General features: G+C 42.7%; 1 protein-coding gene across 2 annotated transcripts in view; it reads right to left on the bottom strand.

The window, feature by feature from the left end:
* fam91a1 (family with sequence similarity 91 member A1) overlaps positions 1–4,291 on the bottom strand; it is a 53,274-nt gene extending 48,983 nt beyond the window's left edge. For both annotated transcript variants that reach the window (XM_078397680.1, XM_078397681.1), the window contains exon 1: positions 4,045–4,291. In XM_078397680.1, the coding sequence (XP_078253806.1) occupies positions 4,045–4,116 (72 nt within the window). In that variant the 5' untranslated portion in view covers positions 4,117–4,291. The remainder of the gene's footprint in view (positions 1–4,044) is intronic.
* Between the last annotated feature and the right edge of the window lie 12,969 nt (positions 4,292–17,260).

Genomic DNA, 17,260 nt, shown 5'->3' with positions numbered 1-17,260 from the left:
TATCCTTCTTACTTCTCCATTAACTTTTTTAAAAATTACAAAATCACAACAAACACAAATGAAAATATATTCAGAGGCAATAATGTGCATGCTAGAAATCAGAAATAAGCAGAAAATGCTGGAAATATTTGATTCTAATGAAAAAATGAAATAATGAATCAATCCATTGGGGGGACAGAAGTGTACTCAAATTCTATGCATTAGGCCATTGGAGCTCCTATGAGCAAAGTAAGAATTCAAAAAATGTAATTAATAAAGGATTAATGTAATATAGGATTAGTATAAATAAATGAGTAGACACAATGTTTTGTTGGGGGAAACCTTTTTTTAAATCTCTTACCTCGACAGAAATGTGTTTTTATTTCAGTATCATATCTCCGGCCGTACTATGGCCTAACATCGAGGAGTTGGCGGCCTTTGTTGGAGACCGACTTTGGGAGCTCCAACCGCAGGAGCCTGCAGACTTACCATCGTGGAGCTCGCGATCCCTGTCGGGGAACGACCTCGGAGCTCCAACCGCGGGAGCCTGTGGACTTTACCATTGTGCAGCTCGCGGTCTCTGATTAGAGACCAACTTCGGGAGCTCCAGCTGCAGGAGCTTCGACCACCCCGATGCGGGGGCTTTGACTGCTGGCTGCAGGAGCTTCGATCGCCCCAACTGCAGATGGTTCAACTGCCCAGACCGCGGGAGAATAAGGAACAAGAAGATTGGACTTTATTGCCATCCATCACAGTGAGGAATGTGGGAATCCACTGTGGTGGATGTTTATGTTAACTTTTATGTAGTTGTGTGTCTTGTTGCTTTTTTTTAGTATGGCTGTATGGTAATTTGAGTTTCACTGTACCTTAATTGGTACATGTGACAATAAACTGACCTTTGAACCTTTGAAAATGTTGGAATAACTCAGTGGGACAGGCAGCAATTCTGGAGAGAAGGAATGGGTGACGTTTTGGGTCGAGACCCTTCTTCAGACTGGTTAGAGGTAAGGGAAATGAGATATAGACAGTGATGTAGAGATAAAGAACAATGAATGAAAGATATGCAAAAAAGTAACGATGATAAAGGAAACAGGCTATTTATTGTAAGCTCTTTGTAGGATGAAAATGAGAAGCTGATGCGACTTGGGTGGGGAAGGGATAGAGAGAGAGGGTATGCCATATCATTATTCATACCACTGGGCTGTAAGTTGCCCAAGCAATACATGAGATGCTGTTCCTCCAATTTGCATTTAGCCTCACTGACAATGGAGGAGACCGAGGCCAGAAAGGTCTGCATAGTAATGGGAAGGAGAATTAAAGTGTCCAGCAACTGGGAGATCAGGTTGGTTCACAGGGGCTGAGCGAAGGTGTTCAGCGAAACGATCGGCCAGTCTGCATATGGTCTCGCCGATGCATAAGAGTCCACATCTTCAACAACGGATACAGTAGATAAAGTTAGAGGAGGTGCAAGTAACCTCTGCCTCACCTGAAAGGACTGTCGGGGTCACTGGACAGAGTCGAGGGAGGAGGAAAAGCGACAGGTGTTGCATCTTCCGCGGTTGCAGGGCAAGGTACCTGGGGAGGTGATGGTTTGGATGGGAAGGATGAGTTAACCAGGGAGTTGCAGAGGGAATGGTCTCTGCTGGAAGGTGGAAAGGTGTGGAGATGGGAAAATGTGGCTAGTAGTGAGATCCCTAGGTGTTGAGATGGGAAAATGTGGCTAGTAGTGGGATCCCATTGGAATTGGGGGACATTTTGGACGTTCTTGCCTTAGAGGGAGTACAGAGAAGGTTCACCAGATTAATCCCTGGGATGGCGGGACTTGCATATGAGGAAAGACTGGATAGACTGGGCTTGTACTCGCTGGAATTTAGAAGACTGAGGGGGATCTTATAGAAACATATAAAATTCTTAAGGGGTTGGAGAGGCTAGATGCGGGAAGATTGTTCCCGATGTTGGGGGAGTCCAGAACCAGGGGTCACAGCTTAAGGATAAGGGGGAAGTCTTTTAGGACCGAGATGAGAAAACATTTCTTCACACAGAGAGTGGTGAGTCTGTGGAATTCTCTGCCACAGAAGGTAGTTGAGGCCAATTCATTGGCTACATTTAAGAGGGAGTTAGATGTGGCCCTTTTTGCTAAAGGGATCAGGGGGTATGGAGAGAAGGCAGGTACAGGCTACTGAGCTGGATGATCAGCCATGATCATATTGAATGGCGGTGCAGGCTCGAAGGGCCGAATGGCCTACTCCTGCACCTATTTTCTATGTTTCTATTATGTGTTGTAGATGACAATAAATGATTATAAATGAGTGGCTGATGGTCAGCACAGACCAGGTGGGCAGAAGGGTCTGTTTCTGTGATTACATCACTGACTTTTACCAAGACTTCATCAGTTTCTCATGCTGATTTACACTAAACATTTGCTATTCATTCCATGGGAGGCCTAGGTTTCTTAATTCTTTATTTATTATAACCATATAACCATATAACAATTACAGCACGGAAACAGGCCCGTTCGGCCCTACCAGTCCACGCCGACCACTTTCTCTGACCTAGTCTCATCTACCTGCTCTCAGACCAAAACCCTCCAATCCCCTCCCATCCATATACCTATCCAATTTACTCTTAAATAATAAAATCGAGCCTGCCTCCACCATCCATTCTAAATTTAGAGCAGTCCACAGATCAAACTTTATGTACGCACGCTATACTCACAGGATAACGGGTTATAGGCTAGTTAATTAAATCAATAGCTTTACCTAGTAAAAAAAAATCTAAAAGTTTCATCCAATGGAACAGCTCTGCTTGATAACATATTTAAACAATTTAGTGTATTTTTCTCAAAAGGTACCACAAAAAAACAAGAGTGCTGCCTGTGGGATCACACTGTGCAGAAATTAGCTGGAAACCCTGGGATGATTGCTACTTCTAAGATTTTGTGGTACACAAACTGATTGATGGGATCTTTATGCATAGATGAGCTGGCAGATCCTCTTGGCATCTTGCTGTGCAAAAGTGGTCTGGCCAACTACTTCAGGGATCTTCATATCATTATACAACGTGGAAACAGGCCCTTCGGCCCAACTTGCCCACACCAGCCAACATGTCCCAGCTACACCAGTCCCACCTGCCCACATTTGGCCCATATCCTTCTAACCCTGCCCTGTCCATGTACCTGTCCAACTGTTTCTTAAATGTTGCGAAAGTCCCTGCCTCAACTACCTCCACTGGCAGCTCGTTTCATACACCCACCACCCTTTGTTGAAAAGGTTACCCCTCAGATACCTATTAAATCTTATTATCTTCTCATTAGTCTGAAGAAGGGCACCCTTGCCCCTGCTATGTGCATATAGGCAACACAGCGCCTCCTGGTCTCCTGCTGAGTGCAAAAAGGCACCCAGGATCCTCCTAGAGTTAGAGAATCATAGACCAATGCAGCCTGGAAACAGCCAATCTTGCCTTTGCCAACCAAATTGATAAACAGTACTGGCTAGTCCAATTAGCCTGTGTTTACTTATAGCCCTCTAAACTCTTCCTGATCATTTATTGGTCCGCACATCTTTTGAACTTAATAATTATATCCACTTCTTTAGCATCCGCCAGCAGCTCATTCCTGATACAGACTACACACAAAGTGAAAACGTTGCCCCTCTCCCCACTCTAGTTTTAGAACCCACTACCCTGGGGAAAAATATTGTGAGCATTCACTGTACCTATGCCCCAGATGATCTAGCAAGTCAATAAAATCATCCCTCGGCCTCCTATGCTCAAATGAATAAAGTCCCAGTTTATCCAACCTCTTCCGAAACTCCAGCCCACATAATCCAGCTCAACAATCCTTCTGGCCCATTTCCTGAGCTCTTGCTCGGCACTGACAGGCATCCTGACTCCTCCCTCCCCCCCCCTTTGCCTTGGACACTTGCTGTGTGCAGGTTGCCATGTCCACACATTGACGGCAGTTCCTGCTTGTCTGGTGGCTGAAGCTCTTACGGGGGTGGGGAAGGGATGTGCCAGGCGCCATGGAAACGCAGCAGGCCCGGGTCGGGATGGGTCGGGGCGCCTCACCTGCCTGACGTTGCCCGGTATCTTAGCCCACGGGTAGTTCTGGCGGATGTGAAACTCCACGTCGATATTCATGGCAGCGGCCTGATACCTCCCCCCGCCTCTAATCTTCCGAGCGCTCTTCAATCCATGGCGGTAATTACTCGAGCTGTAATCCACAGAGCGCTGCGTTGCGCCGCGCCGCCGACAGCCGCTGCCCTTTCCCTCACCGGCACCGCGACGCCATCGCCGCCCGCCCCGCCGCCCTGCGCATGCGCCGGCCCGACAGCCCGCGCGTGCGCACTGAGGTCCGGGCGGACGGGCAAGGACCAATGCTCTGAGCAACAGCACGGTCAGGGTCAGGAAGGGTCTCGGCCCGAAACGTCACCCATTCCTTCTCTCCTGACTCGCTGAGTTACTCCAGTATTTTGTGATGCCATAGACAATAGCAAAGATAACAGAGGAGCAAGATAGACCACTCGACTGTAAAAACCGTAGTAGGTGATGGATACATTTCAGCGCCATTTTAGTAGGCAGATTGTGTGCTAGACTGGAGTGTTCACAACTCACTGCGATTTCTTCGTATATAAAATGTTTGCAAACAATTATTTTTGTTCAACTTCTTGGATAAGTTGATAGTTGACATATAAAACTTTCTTGAAGGGTTGCTGCTTCGTGATCTTTAAACTTTGAATGTTACTGATTGAATATTTGCACTAGAGATCCGCTCTATCAGGCCAACTGATCATATTTAATGAACTGTTCTTTGCTTTCTCTGTTAATTTTAATTTCATCTCCACGAGCTGTATCTCTTTTTGTTTTATATTTAAAAAGTCATGGAAGCAGAGTTAGGCATTTGCAAACTAGAACTCTACTGTATCCACAATATAATTGAAAAGACATTTAACTTTATACTTAGAGCCAAGAAAATTTGAATTTGTGGATTGATTAGTTAACCCTTGACAGCAACTAAAATGACCAATGCTGCCTGACGTGGGACAGAGGCATGAATCCAATTCAAATAGACACAGTAGTGGAGTAAATCACCGGGTCAGGCATCATCGCTGGAGAAAAGGATAGGTGATGTTTCAGGTTGGGACCCTTCTTCAGACATGGGGGGGGGAGGGAGAAGGGGAAGAGCTGGTATAAATCAGGACCTGATCTTTTCATTGGTTAGCTGATATGCGAAACAGTGCAACCCTGTATATCTCACACAAAATGATGTAATCTTACCATGAATGACAGAAATAAAAAGTGTTATCCTTGTTTATGAAGTTCATTTTTGAATGATGTAAAATTGAAGAGGGTTGGTGCAATATACTGCTAACCCACAAATGTGTCATTATGAGATACTCACATTTGAAAAATCTATAAATCAGAAAAAAACCAAGAAGATGCCTATGTTATTTGATCAACTTATCGGTTGAATTTAAATATGACATTTTTACAGGTTGTAGGGTAGTGGGTAAGAATCGTGTTAATGCATGTGACTAATTTTTCACAAAAGTGAGGGTTAGCACTATATTGCACCGACCCCCTCAATTATAAGGACTTCTGTATCAGTGTAGGTATGTATGCATTACATTTTATTACATTAATATGGAATGAAAAACTATCTTGACATGTGTTCATAGTTATTTTATTCACGATATTAGGAATTCTGGAAATAAGTTTGATGTCACTGATTGTGAATGCATATGAGTAGGCCCTAATGAAATGTATGTGAGAGAAGAGAGAGGGGAGAGAGAGGAGAGGGGCAGAGAGAGGAGAGAGGGGGAGAGAGAGAGAAGAGGGGGAAAGAGGGGAGAGAGAGAGAAGAGGGGGGAGAGAGAGAAGGGGGGGAGGGAGAGAGAGAGAGTGGTCCATCTTGCTCCGCTCTGTTATCTTTGGCCAATAGGTGCAGGAATAGGCCATTCGGCCCTTCGAGGCAGAAACCCCATTCTATGTGATCACGGCTGATCATCCACAATCATTATCCCGTTCCTGCCTTCACCCCAAATCCCTTGATTCCGCAAGCCCTAAGAGCTCTATCGAACTCTCTCTTGAATGCATCCAGTGAATCGGCCTCGACTGCCTTCTGAGGCAGAGAATTCCACAAATTTACAACTCCCTGGGTGAAAACGTTTTTTCTCATCTCAGTTCTAAATGGCCTATCCCTTATTCTTAAACTATGGCCCCTGGTTCTGGACTCCCCCAACATCGGGAACATGTTTCCTGCATCTAGCGTGTCCAATCCCTTAATAATTTTATATGTATAAAGACTCAAAGAACATCCCTGAAGAATTTCAATGTGAACACACACCTGTTGGTACAGTATAAGGTGAATAGCCACAATCCTTTCCCCAGGGTTGGGGAGTCTGATGCAAAAAAAACCCCAAGCTTTTTTGAATAGTGAAAGGCTTGGATAGAGTGGATGTTTCCACTAGTGAGAGAGTCTAGGTCTAGAGGTCATAGCCTCAAAATTAAGGGACGTTCCTTTAGGAAGGAGATGAGAAGGAATTTCTTTAGTGAGAGGGTGGCGAATCTGTGGAATTCTGCCACAGAAGGCTGTAGAGGCCAAGTCAATGGATATTTTAAAAGCAGAGATAGAAAGATTTTTGATTAGTATGGGTGTCAGGGGTTATGGGGAGAAGGCAGGAGAATGAGGTTAGGGAGAGATAGATCAGCCATGATTGAATGGCAGAGTAGACTTGATGGGCCGAATGGCCTAATTCTGCTCCTATCACTTATGACCTTATGACAAGCTGCTGGAGGTACTCACTTCCTTTCACAAATGCCACCTGATCCACTGAATTGCACCAGAAGTTTGCTTTTGTTGCTCACGATTCCAGCATCTGCTGTCTCATGTGTCTCCAGTTTATTGCTGGGGTAACTCCACATCTGTGGAAGGGAGAGCCGTTATGTCACCCATCCTTTTTCTCCAGAGATGCTGCCTGACCCGCTGAGTAACTCCAACACTTTATGTCACTACCCATGTTCTTCGGAGATGCTGCCTGACCTGCGGAGTTACTTTGTGCCTTTTATGTTCCTCCAAACAGTCATGGTGTTCGATTGGGACCTAAAGAGGGGGAGAGTCTAAAACTGGAGGGCACAGGTTTAAGGTGAGAGGGGAATGATTTAAAAGGACCCGAGGGGGCAATTTTTTCATACAGAAGCTGGTGCATACAAGGCACAAACTGCAGAGGCAGGTACAACTATGAAAATTAAAAAACACTTGGACAGCTATGTGTATAAAATAATTTGAAGGGATATGGGCAGAGCACCAGTAGGTGGGGAAAAGCTGAGTTACCCCATTTGGTTACCTTGGTCAAGTCAGGTCCAAGGGCCTGTTTCCATGCTATAAAGCTCTGACGCTGGGAACAACAAGCTGGATCATCGTAAGGTAATTGATTTTGCCGAACCAGGGCGGATTCATGAACATGATTCTTGATTCTTCCCACTGTTTTTAGATTACTGTATGGTCTTCCAATACACAAAGGATCTCCCAACCTACCTCATTATGGAACTTGCACTTTCTTTTATCTGCATTTTCTCTGTAGTTGTAATGCTCTCATGCTGTAATACTGTATTCTGCATTCTGATATTTATCTCATGGCCCGTCGATGTGGTTTCATTTGGGTATTAAGGCCTACCCACATTCATTGTTAGAGAGGATAATTTGCAAGACGAAATTGGGTTGTTCTCATGTTGCCAACTGAAAATCAAGCAAAGGTGTCCTTTTCAAAAGGAAGGCATAATAAATAATTCAACTACAGAAACAAAAGGGAAGATGAATGGAATGTTTCTGACTGTTACCTGGTCATTATTGTGCCAGAAGCTCCTATTTCTGGAAGAGCTCTCTATTACTTTTTTAAAAACCTGTGGAAAGCTTGAGGGTACAGACTCATGAGGACAACCATAACCTTGAACTTGCGCGAGCTTTCCATTAGATCATGGCTAACCTTAATGTTAACTCCATGCACATATTTTTATTTCATCTCTCTCAATGTCACCTAATTTTGAACATATTTCACTCTTTCTTGTTGGAGATAACATGCCAAGCAAGGGCAACATCATTTAAATAACAATGTTTAAATCTCAAATATACAAATCAAAATAGATTCAAGATTCAATTTAATTGTCACATTTACCAATTAAGGTACACTCAATATATTTGAGTTACCATATATTTTAGTGTTTCCTCCATAAGATGCTGACAATAAAATCATGCAAATAAAGTTGTTTTTTAATGTCAATATGAATGCTTTGTAATTTAAATTGAAATCACCTTTCCTCTGTTTTGGGCACTGCATTCCAGATTGCAGCAACTGGCTGTATCAAAGTATCCTCCTTATCTCTCTTCTGATTCTCTTCCTAATTATTTCCAGTGAGGCAATTTATTTCACAAGGTGATCAATTTCTTGCAAAGAAGACTGGACTTGCATTTAATTACCAGTAATACATCCTTAGGTGCTTCATGTGCGCATTATCAGATGAAATGTATAACTGGACCAAAAAAAAAAAATGGTAATATTGATTAAGGGGCGAGTCTTGAGGTGGATGGAAAGATGGAGGGTGCATAGCTATGGGAAGGGAATTGCAGAGCTTAGAATGCAGGTGATACAAATAGGGGACACATGAGAGGCTAGACTTAGTTCTCAGAGGGTTTTCAGAGAAATGAATCAATGTGAGCATTTCCAAACCAGATGGGAATTGTACACAGAGTGGTTGCTCAGATTGGTCAGTAAACATAAGGGAGATGGAAAATTAATTGAAATATAGACAATATACAACAGACAGAAGGTGTAGGTGTAGGCCAATCGGCCATTCGAGCCAGCACCGCCATTCGCTGTGATCATGGCTGATCATCCACAATCAGTACCCCGTTCCTGTCTTCTCCCCATATCCCTTGACTCCGCTATCTTTAAGAGCTCTATCTAACTCTCTCTTGAAAGCATCCAGAGAATCGGCCTCCACTGCCTTCTGAGGCAGAGATTTCCACAGATTCACAACTCTGGGTGAAAAAGTTTTTCCTCATCTCCGTTCTAAATGGCCTACCCATAGAATCAGTAAATTATATAGAATCCAAACCAGAGCAACCTTTCAGCCTAATGTCCTCATTTGTACTCCACATGCAGCTCCTATCACTCTCCCTTCATCCAACACTACTCCCATAATTGAAAAGGATAGTCTAATTTTATGAAAAGATATCCAAACTTATTTTACAACTAATTATTTTATTTTACTTATTTTACAACTTTGTTAGATAGAGCTCTAGGGGCTAGTGGAATCAAGGGATATGGGGAGGAGGCAGGCACGAGTTATTGATTGGGGACGATCAGCCATGATCACAATGAATGGCGGTGCTGGCTCGAAGGGCCTCCTCCTGCACCTATTTTCTATGTAACTGCGTGTCATGGAAATCATTAGTCAGTGCAACTGTGAACTGGTACTGAATGCTCAGTGTTGATAGAAGAATTGACAGTATTACACAGATAACAAAGCTACCTCATGTCAAGCAAACAGTCCTGGTTTCTGTGTGTATTATTGGAAATCAATAAATTCCTTCACTCAGTTACACATTTCCTAATGCTGGTGGGATTGAAAGGTCAGAATATAAAACAACGATACTGTATAAAACAAATGACATTACTCAAGGGGCTGCAGGAACAGAGTAATTTTTTCAATGGACTGATAAAATAATTTCTGACATTAGGATGGTGCTTCCAAAATCAGGAGGTACTGCCAAGTGTACTCAGGTTGCTTCACAAGGTTTTTCTTTCTTTCTTAAGAAGGAAGATGTATACTTTTATTCTTTCTCTTTCACTTTTATCTTTCCATCTCTCTTTGTTTGTCGCTCCATCTTTTTCTTTTCTAGAGGTCTGAACAACAATCCAGAATCAATTTCAAAATGTACCATGGCAACTGGAGGATTCAAATTCAATTAACTAAATAAATCTGGAACAAAATGCTGGCATCAGAAACAGTGAATATGAAACACTATATGTTGCTGGTTCACTGAGATTCTAGAGAATGACATCTGCTGGCAGACTCCAGACACACAGCAATGTGGCAGGCTTCAAAGTGATCCTCTCTATTGGTTCAACAAGCAGTTCACAGGAAATTAAGGAAGTCCAATAAATGACGATCTACCTTGAGTGTTATGAATAAAAAGTTTATATTTTTAACAGAAAGCGGCTCCAAGATAGGCCTATGAATATGGAGTGATAAGGAGGACATGCAGGTAGAAGGGATTAGTTTAACATGGCATCATGTTGTAACACAGATATTGAGGGCCATGGGGCCTGTTCCTATGCTGCACAGTTTTATATGTAGAAAGAAACTGCAAATGCTGGTTTATACTGAAGATAGACACAAAGTGCTGGAGTAACTCAGCAGTTCAGGCACCATCTCTGGAGAAAAAGGATGGGCGACGTTTCGGGTTGGAATCCAATCTGAAGAAGGGTTTTGACCCGAAACGTCACCCATCCTTTTTCTTCAGAGATGCTGCCTAACCCGCTGAGTTATTCAGCTCTTTGTGTCTTTCCGGTAAAACCAAGCATCTGCAGTATTGTATGTTATATTTCAGAATGTCCAAAAGAAGGCAAGTATACTTTGCAAAATTATCTCCAAATTGCAAAATCTAGCAGCTTGGACATTTGAAAAGTGGATCTAAAGTAATTATACGTCAGAGATGTAGGTGATCATATTTAACATTTCCTTTCATGATTAAAGGAGATTATTTAATCCATCAAATGCACAATGATTTATGTAGTAATATCATTCCTGTGTAGCCTATTCTACCTACATTTCTATTAACTCCCACAGATTTTATCATTCACAGGGGCAAGTTACAGGGGCCAATTAACCTACCACATTGCACATCTTTGGGATGTGGAAGAAAATAGGAGCATGCAGGGAAACTCCCACATAGCCACAGAGAGAATGTGCAAACTCCGCACAGACTGCAGTGGAGATCAGTATTAAACCTGGGTCACTGACACAATGAGACAGCAGCTCTACTACCTGTACCATTGTGTCACCTAATAATTTTTAAACAGTTAACCTCTTTGAAACAGTTAGTTCTACACACCTGATTTTAATTTTTTTTGATTCAGAATCATATTTTTATAACAATAATTCACGACACCCAAGATATGGAAATTGAGATGGTTAACACTGAATCTCAATTACAAATTTTAATAAAGCATGATTAATAATCGTGAAGAAGGGTATTGACTCGAAACATTGAAGAAGGGTTTTGACCCGAAATGTCACCCATTCCTTCTCTCCAGAGATGCTGCCTGTCCCGCTGAGACTCCAGCATTTTGTGTCTACCTATGATTAATAATCAATTCAGGACACTTTAATCCAAAAATAAAAAGCTGCAGATGCTGGAATTCTGAAATCAAACGAAAATGCTGTAAATACTCAACAAGTCAGGCAACATCAGTGGAGAGAGAAACAGATTTAATATCTCAGGTTAATCACTTTTGTCAGAACTACTAATGGTCATGTTTGGTAAAAGCTGGCTCTGGATTACTGCCGTTTTAAGATGATGCTTATAATTGTTTTAACTCCACCTCATATTTGAGAAATACTTTGCACTCCCTTCTTCCTTGCAATGTTGCTGTTCCACACTGCTGCAAATTGTTATTTTACAATCTTGTGCTGAACTTTAACCATTTGGAGCTTTATTTCTTTTTTCACCCCATTCTCACAGAATACCTTACACAAAGTGGTAGTATTTCAAAAAGCCAATGACTTGCAACATTATAAATGATTCAGCAACGTATCTCTGCAAACATGAATCACAAATGGGTGTGAATTTGTATGACTCAGCCGAGAGCATTTACTTATCAGGAAGGACTTAAGGTTAATCTATTTATGATAACAATACGCAATGAGGCTATTCTGCACTTTAGATCAATGCTGGTGCCCAGCAGAGGATCCCATCAGTTCCATTCCCTTTCCACATTTCCATGTCCCGTACAACTTATTCTCTCTCACAGGTCTATCAACAGTTCTGATTATTTTTTTGTCACTTACCTACATTAAGAGTGATATAGAGGCTCAAAAGACTGCAGAAGTTATAAACTACAGCAAAAATGAACTGCTGGAGGAACTCAGTGGATCAGGTGGCATCTCTGGGGAAAGATGACCTCAGATGAAGGGTCTCGATGTGAAACGTTGACTGTCGATTTCAATCACAGATGCTGCCTGACTTGCTGAGTTCCTCTAGCAGCTCGGTTTTTGCTGAAAGGAAAATTTATTTGGCCAATTAAACTATTAGCACATTTTTGGGATGTGGGAGAAATCATACCACCACTAGAAGAATGAATCAGACTCCACACATTCTGCATTTAAGATCAAGATTGAACCCAGATCCCTGGAATTGTGAGGCTGCCATATTAATTCTTGCACCAGCATTTCAGGAAGATCAAAACAAAGGCCATATAATCTGAGGTGGTCATTAATAAATCCAAAAGGGAATTTGGTAGGAATTTCTTTACCCAGAGAGTGGTGAACGTGGAGCTTGCGGCCAACGAGAGTGCATATCTGACATATACACATTCTTAAAATAAATCACATTAAAACTCCAAAGACATACAGGTTTGTAAGTTAATTAGCTTGGTAAACGTTTTAAAAAATTGTCCCTAGTGGGCGGGGATCGCTGGTCGGCACGGACCCGGTGGGCCGAAGGGCCTGTTTCCGCGCTGTATCTCTAAACTAAACTAAACTGTTCATAACAAGGATTCAGTAGCATTAAAAAATAAAACTTAGGACACCCACAGTTTATAACACAGCTTGGAGAATTACAATTAAGAAGGGTCCCGATCCAAAACGTTTTCTATTGATGTTCTCCAGAGATGCTGCCAAACCAGGTGAGTTACTTTAGCACTTAGTGTCCGTCTTTTGCAAGCATCCAACTGCGGTTCCTTGTTTCTACAATTCTTTTTTTGCTTTTGTTAAAATTATTGTGAAGTAAAAGCAAAAGATTTATTGCTGCTGTCAAGCCAATATTTATCCCTCTCCCAACATCACTGAAAGTCTCATGATCTGGTCAATATCACATTGATTTTTGCGAGGGCACTATTTTGTTGCCTGGTTTCCTATGTTACAACATTTAATTGGCTATAAGGTGTAATGGGACAACCTGTGATTGCAAAAGATGCTCTAGAATTGCAAGACATTCCATTGTAGGTTGACACTTGTGTCACGAATGAGTTGGTCCAAGGTGTTGACAGGTGTCAGAGGTTATGGGGAGAAGGCAGGAGAATAGGGTTAGGAGGGAGAGATAGATCAGCCATGATTGAATGGCGGAGTAGACTTGATGGGCCAAATGGCCTAATTCTACTCCTATTCCTGATGACCTTAACACAAGGGCATGGTGATTTTGGTGACGTGGATTGTGGGTGGAATGCATGTTCACTTTCTTTGTAGTAGTAACATTATATTCTGCACTCTGTTTCCGTGCTATTTTTATCATGTACCTGTTGTACTCATGTATGGTATGACTTTGTCAGCTTTGTCAGCTCTGGCAGTTCAAACGGTCCTCAGTATTGGAGCATGGGTTTTATTTTGTCCTTGAATGTAAGCATACTAATGTTTACTTTCTATGTTTCTATGTAATATTAGTTTAGGCTGATTCAGTGTGAGCTATGTCATGGTTGAAAATAACCAGGTTGACAGAGGGAAACATTCAAATCCTCTGAGGAAATGCAACAACCCTGCTGACATCTAGGCATTTCTGGTCCTGGACTGCTCAAACTGGAGAAAGAGCATTTGAATGGTATTAAGAACCCCAAATTAGACAATAGACAATAGGTGCAGGAGTAGGCCATTCAGCCCTTCGAGTCAGCACCGCCATTCAATGTGATCATGGCTGATCATTCTCAATCAGTACCCCGTTCCTGCCCTCTCCCATACTCCCTACTATTCTTAAGAGCTCTATCTAACTCTCTCTTGAAAGCATCCAGAGAATTGGCCTCCACTGCCTTCTGAGGCAAAGAATTCCACAGATTTACGACTCTCTGAGTGAAAAAGTGTTTCCTCATCTCCATTCTAAATGGCCTACCCCTTACTCTTAAACTGTGGCCCCTGGTTCTGGACTCCCCCAACACTGGAAACATATTTCCTGCCTCTAGCGTGTTCAATCCTTTAATAGTCTTATATGTTTCAAAAAGATCCCCTCTCATCCTTCTAAATTCCAGTGTATACAAGCCCAGTCGCTCCAGTCTTTCAACATATGACAATCCCGCCATTCCGGGAATTAATCTTGTGAACCTACGCTGCCCTCCCTCAATAGCAAGAATGTTCTTCCTCAAATTTGGAGACCAAACATGCACACAGTACTCCAGGTGCGGTCTCGCTAGGGCCCTATACAACTGCAAAAGGACCTCTTTGCTTCCATACTCAGCTCCTCTTGTCATGCCGTACAACTTATTCTCTCTCACAGGTCTATCAACAGTTCACTGCCTTCTGTACCTGCATGCTTACTTTCAGTGACTGATGAACAAGGACACCCAGATCTCTTTGTACTTCCTCTTTTCCTAATTTGCACCATTCAGATAATAATCTGCCTTCCTGTTCTTACCACCAAAGTGGATAACCTCACATTTATCCACATTAAATTGCATCTGCCATGCATCTTCCCACTCACACAACCTGTCCAAGTCACCCTGCATCCTCATAGCATCCTCCTCACAGTTCACACTGCCACCCAGCTTTGTGTCGTCTGCAAATTTGCTAATGTTACTTTTAATCCCTTCATCTAAGTCATTAATGTACAATTCACTTGTTGAAACCAAGCAAATGTCCTGCATAAGCAGCAGAAGGAGCCGACCACTTTACAAACTACCCACTTGCCTGGCTGCCCAGATGAGCACCTTCTGCACCATTTGTGGACGAGTTTAGGGTTTCCACATTGGCCATATTCAATCAGCTTGGAACTCAAAATCAGAGTGGAAGCAAGGCATTTTCAACCCTGAGGGAAAGAAAACAAAGATAAGGGAAAGAAGAAAAATCAGATTTATGCTCACACGATGGCACAGTGGTAGAGCTGCTTCCTCACGGTGCCAAGAGAACCGGGTTTGATCCTTACTATCTATTGTTACAATGTGTGCGGAGTGTTCACCCTGTGACCACGTGGGTTTTCTCCAGGTGCTCGTTTCCTCTCACATTTCAAAGACATGCAAGTTTGTAGGTTAATTGGCTTCTGTTAAAATCACCCCTTGCGTGTAGGATGCAAAAGGGGATAACATCGACCTGAGACTACACATAGAAACATAGATGCAGAAGGCCATTTGGCCCTTTGAGCCAGCACTGCCATTCATTGTGATCATGGCTGATCATCCACAATCAGTAACCCGTGCCTGCCTTCTCCCCATATCCCTTGATTCCACTAGCCCCTAGAGCTCTATCTAACTCTCTTTTAAATTCATCAAGTGAATTGGCCTCCACTGCCTTCTGTGGCAGAGAATTCCACAAATTTGCAACTCTCTGCGTGAAAAAGCTCCTCCTCACCTCAGTTTTAAATGGCCTCCCCTTTATTCTAAGACTGTGGCCACCGAGCCTTGCGGCACTCCACACGCCACTGCCTACCATTCTGAATAACCTATTCCTTTTCTCCAGAGATGCTGTCTGATCTGCTGAGTTACTCCAGCTTTTTGTGTCTATCTTTGGTTCTAAAGACCTTTGACTTAATAGGTTAACTTGTTTATCTCTGCACAGGGATCTTGGAGTGCAGGTGCTTGGTTCCTTGAAGGTTGAGTCATAGGTAGATTAGGTGGTCAAAAAGGCTTTTGGCACATTGGCCTTCATCAGCCAGAGTATTGAGTATAGAAGTTGGGAGGTCATGGTGCAGTTGTATAAGACGTTGGTGAGACTGCATTTAGAGTATTGTGTTCAGTTCTGGGCACCATGTTATAGGAAAGATATTGTCAAGCTTGAAAGGGTTCAGAGAAGATTTATGATGATGTTGCCAGGACTCAAGGGTCTGAGCTATAGGGAGAGGTTGAGAAGGGTGGGTCTCTATTCCTTGGAGCGCAGGAGGATGAGGAATAAATCGGGTAGATGCACAGAATCTCTTGGCCAAAGTAGGGGAATCGAGGAAGGGGAAAAGATTAAATAGGAATCATATCATATCATATCATATATATACAGCCGGAAACAGGCCTTTTCGGCCCACCAAGTCCGTGCCGCCCAGCGATCCCCGTACATTAACACTATCCTACACCCACTAAGGACAATTTTTACATTTACCCAGCCAATTAACCTACATACCTGTACGTCTTTGGAGTGTGGGAGGAAACCGAAGATGGGTAACGTTTTCACACAAAGGGTGGTGGGTGTATGGAACAAGCTGCCAGAGGAGGTAGTTGAGGCTGGGACTATCCCAACGTTTAAGAAGCAGTTAGACAGGTACATAGATAGGACAGGTTTTGAGGAATATGGACCAAACGCAGGCAGGTGGAGGACTAGTGTAGCTGGGACATGTTGGCTGGTGTGGTCAATTTGGGCCGAAGGGCCTGTATCCACAATGTATCACTGTATGACTCGATGACTCACTCTAAATGCTGACTGACCTCGTGGGGATTTCTAGCATTTCCTGCTTTATTTCAGACTTACACTATCGTATGTGCTTTACTTTGAAAGAGTCTGGAGATACATATAATCAAAATCAGGCAAGCATTGTATTTCCTCATATCAGTGAAAAAACACTTTTGTGACAAATTGAAAGTTTTGTAGGGTTAATTTAGATTGAATTTAAATATTTGAACGACCTTACTGGGCTTTCAACACACATTAAACAACAAGAGAGAGCTAGATAGAGCTCTTGAGAATAGCGGAGTCAGGCAGGGACGGGGTACTGATTGAGAATGATCAGCCATAATCACATTAAATGGTGGTGCTGGCTCAAAGGGCCGAATGGCCTACTCCTGCACCTATTGTCTATTAAACCTGTATATGCATGGCCAGGATGCTTCACAGAAGTGTTACAAAACATTGACACTAAATCGTACAATTAACTTGTTAGTGAAGTTAGAGATTGTCGGGGTTTAGGCTGCTGACGGCTGCAATGGAGAGTTTAAATTCAGGAATGCAAAAGTAGCTGGAATTGGAAGAACATCACGGATTGAAGAATTGGAAGAGATCACAGAGATAAGGATTGAGCCCACGGAGGGATTTGGAAACAAGGTGCTTTGGAATTGAGACTTTGCTGAACTTGAACCAATTCAGATCATCAAGCACAGAACAA

The sequence above is a fragment of the Rhinoraja longicauda genome, chromosome 4 (assembly GCF_053455715.1).
Source record: "Rhinoraja longicauda isolate Sanriku21f chromosome 4, sRhiLon1.1, whole genome shotgun sequence".
NCBI classification, from domain to species: Eukaryota; Metazoa; Chordata; class Chondrichthyes; order Rajiformes; family Arhynchobatidae; genus Rhinoraja; species Rhinoraja longicauda.
This window is presented reverse-complemented; position numbering and strand designations above follow the sequence as displayed.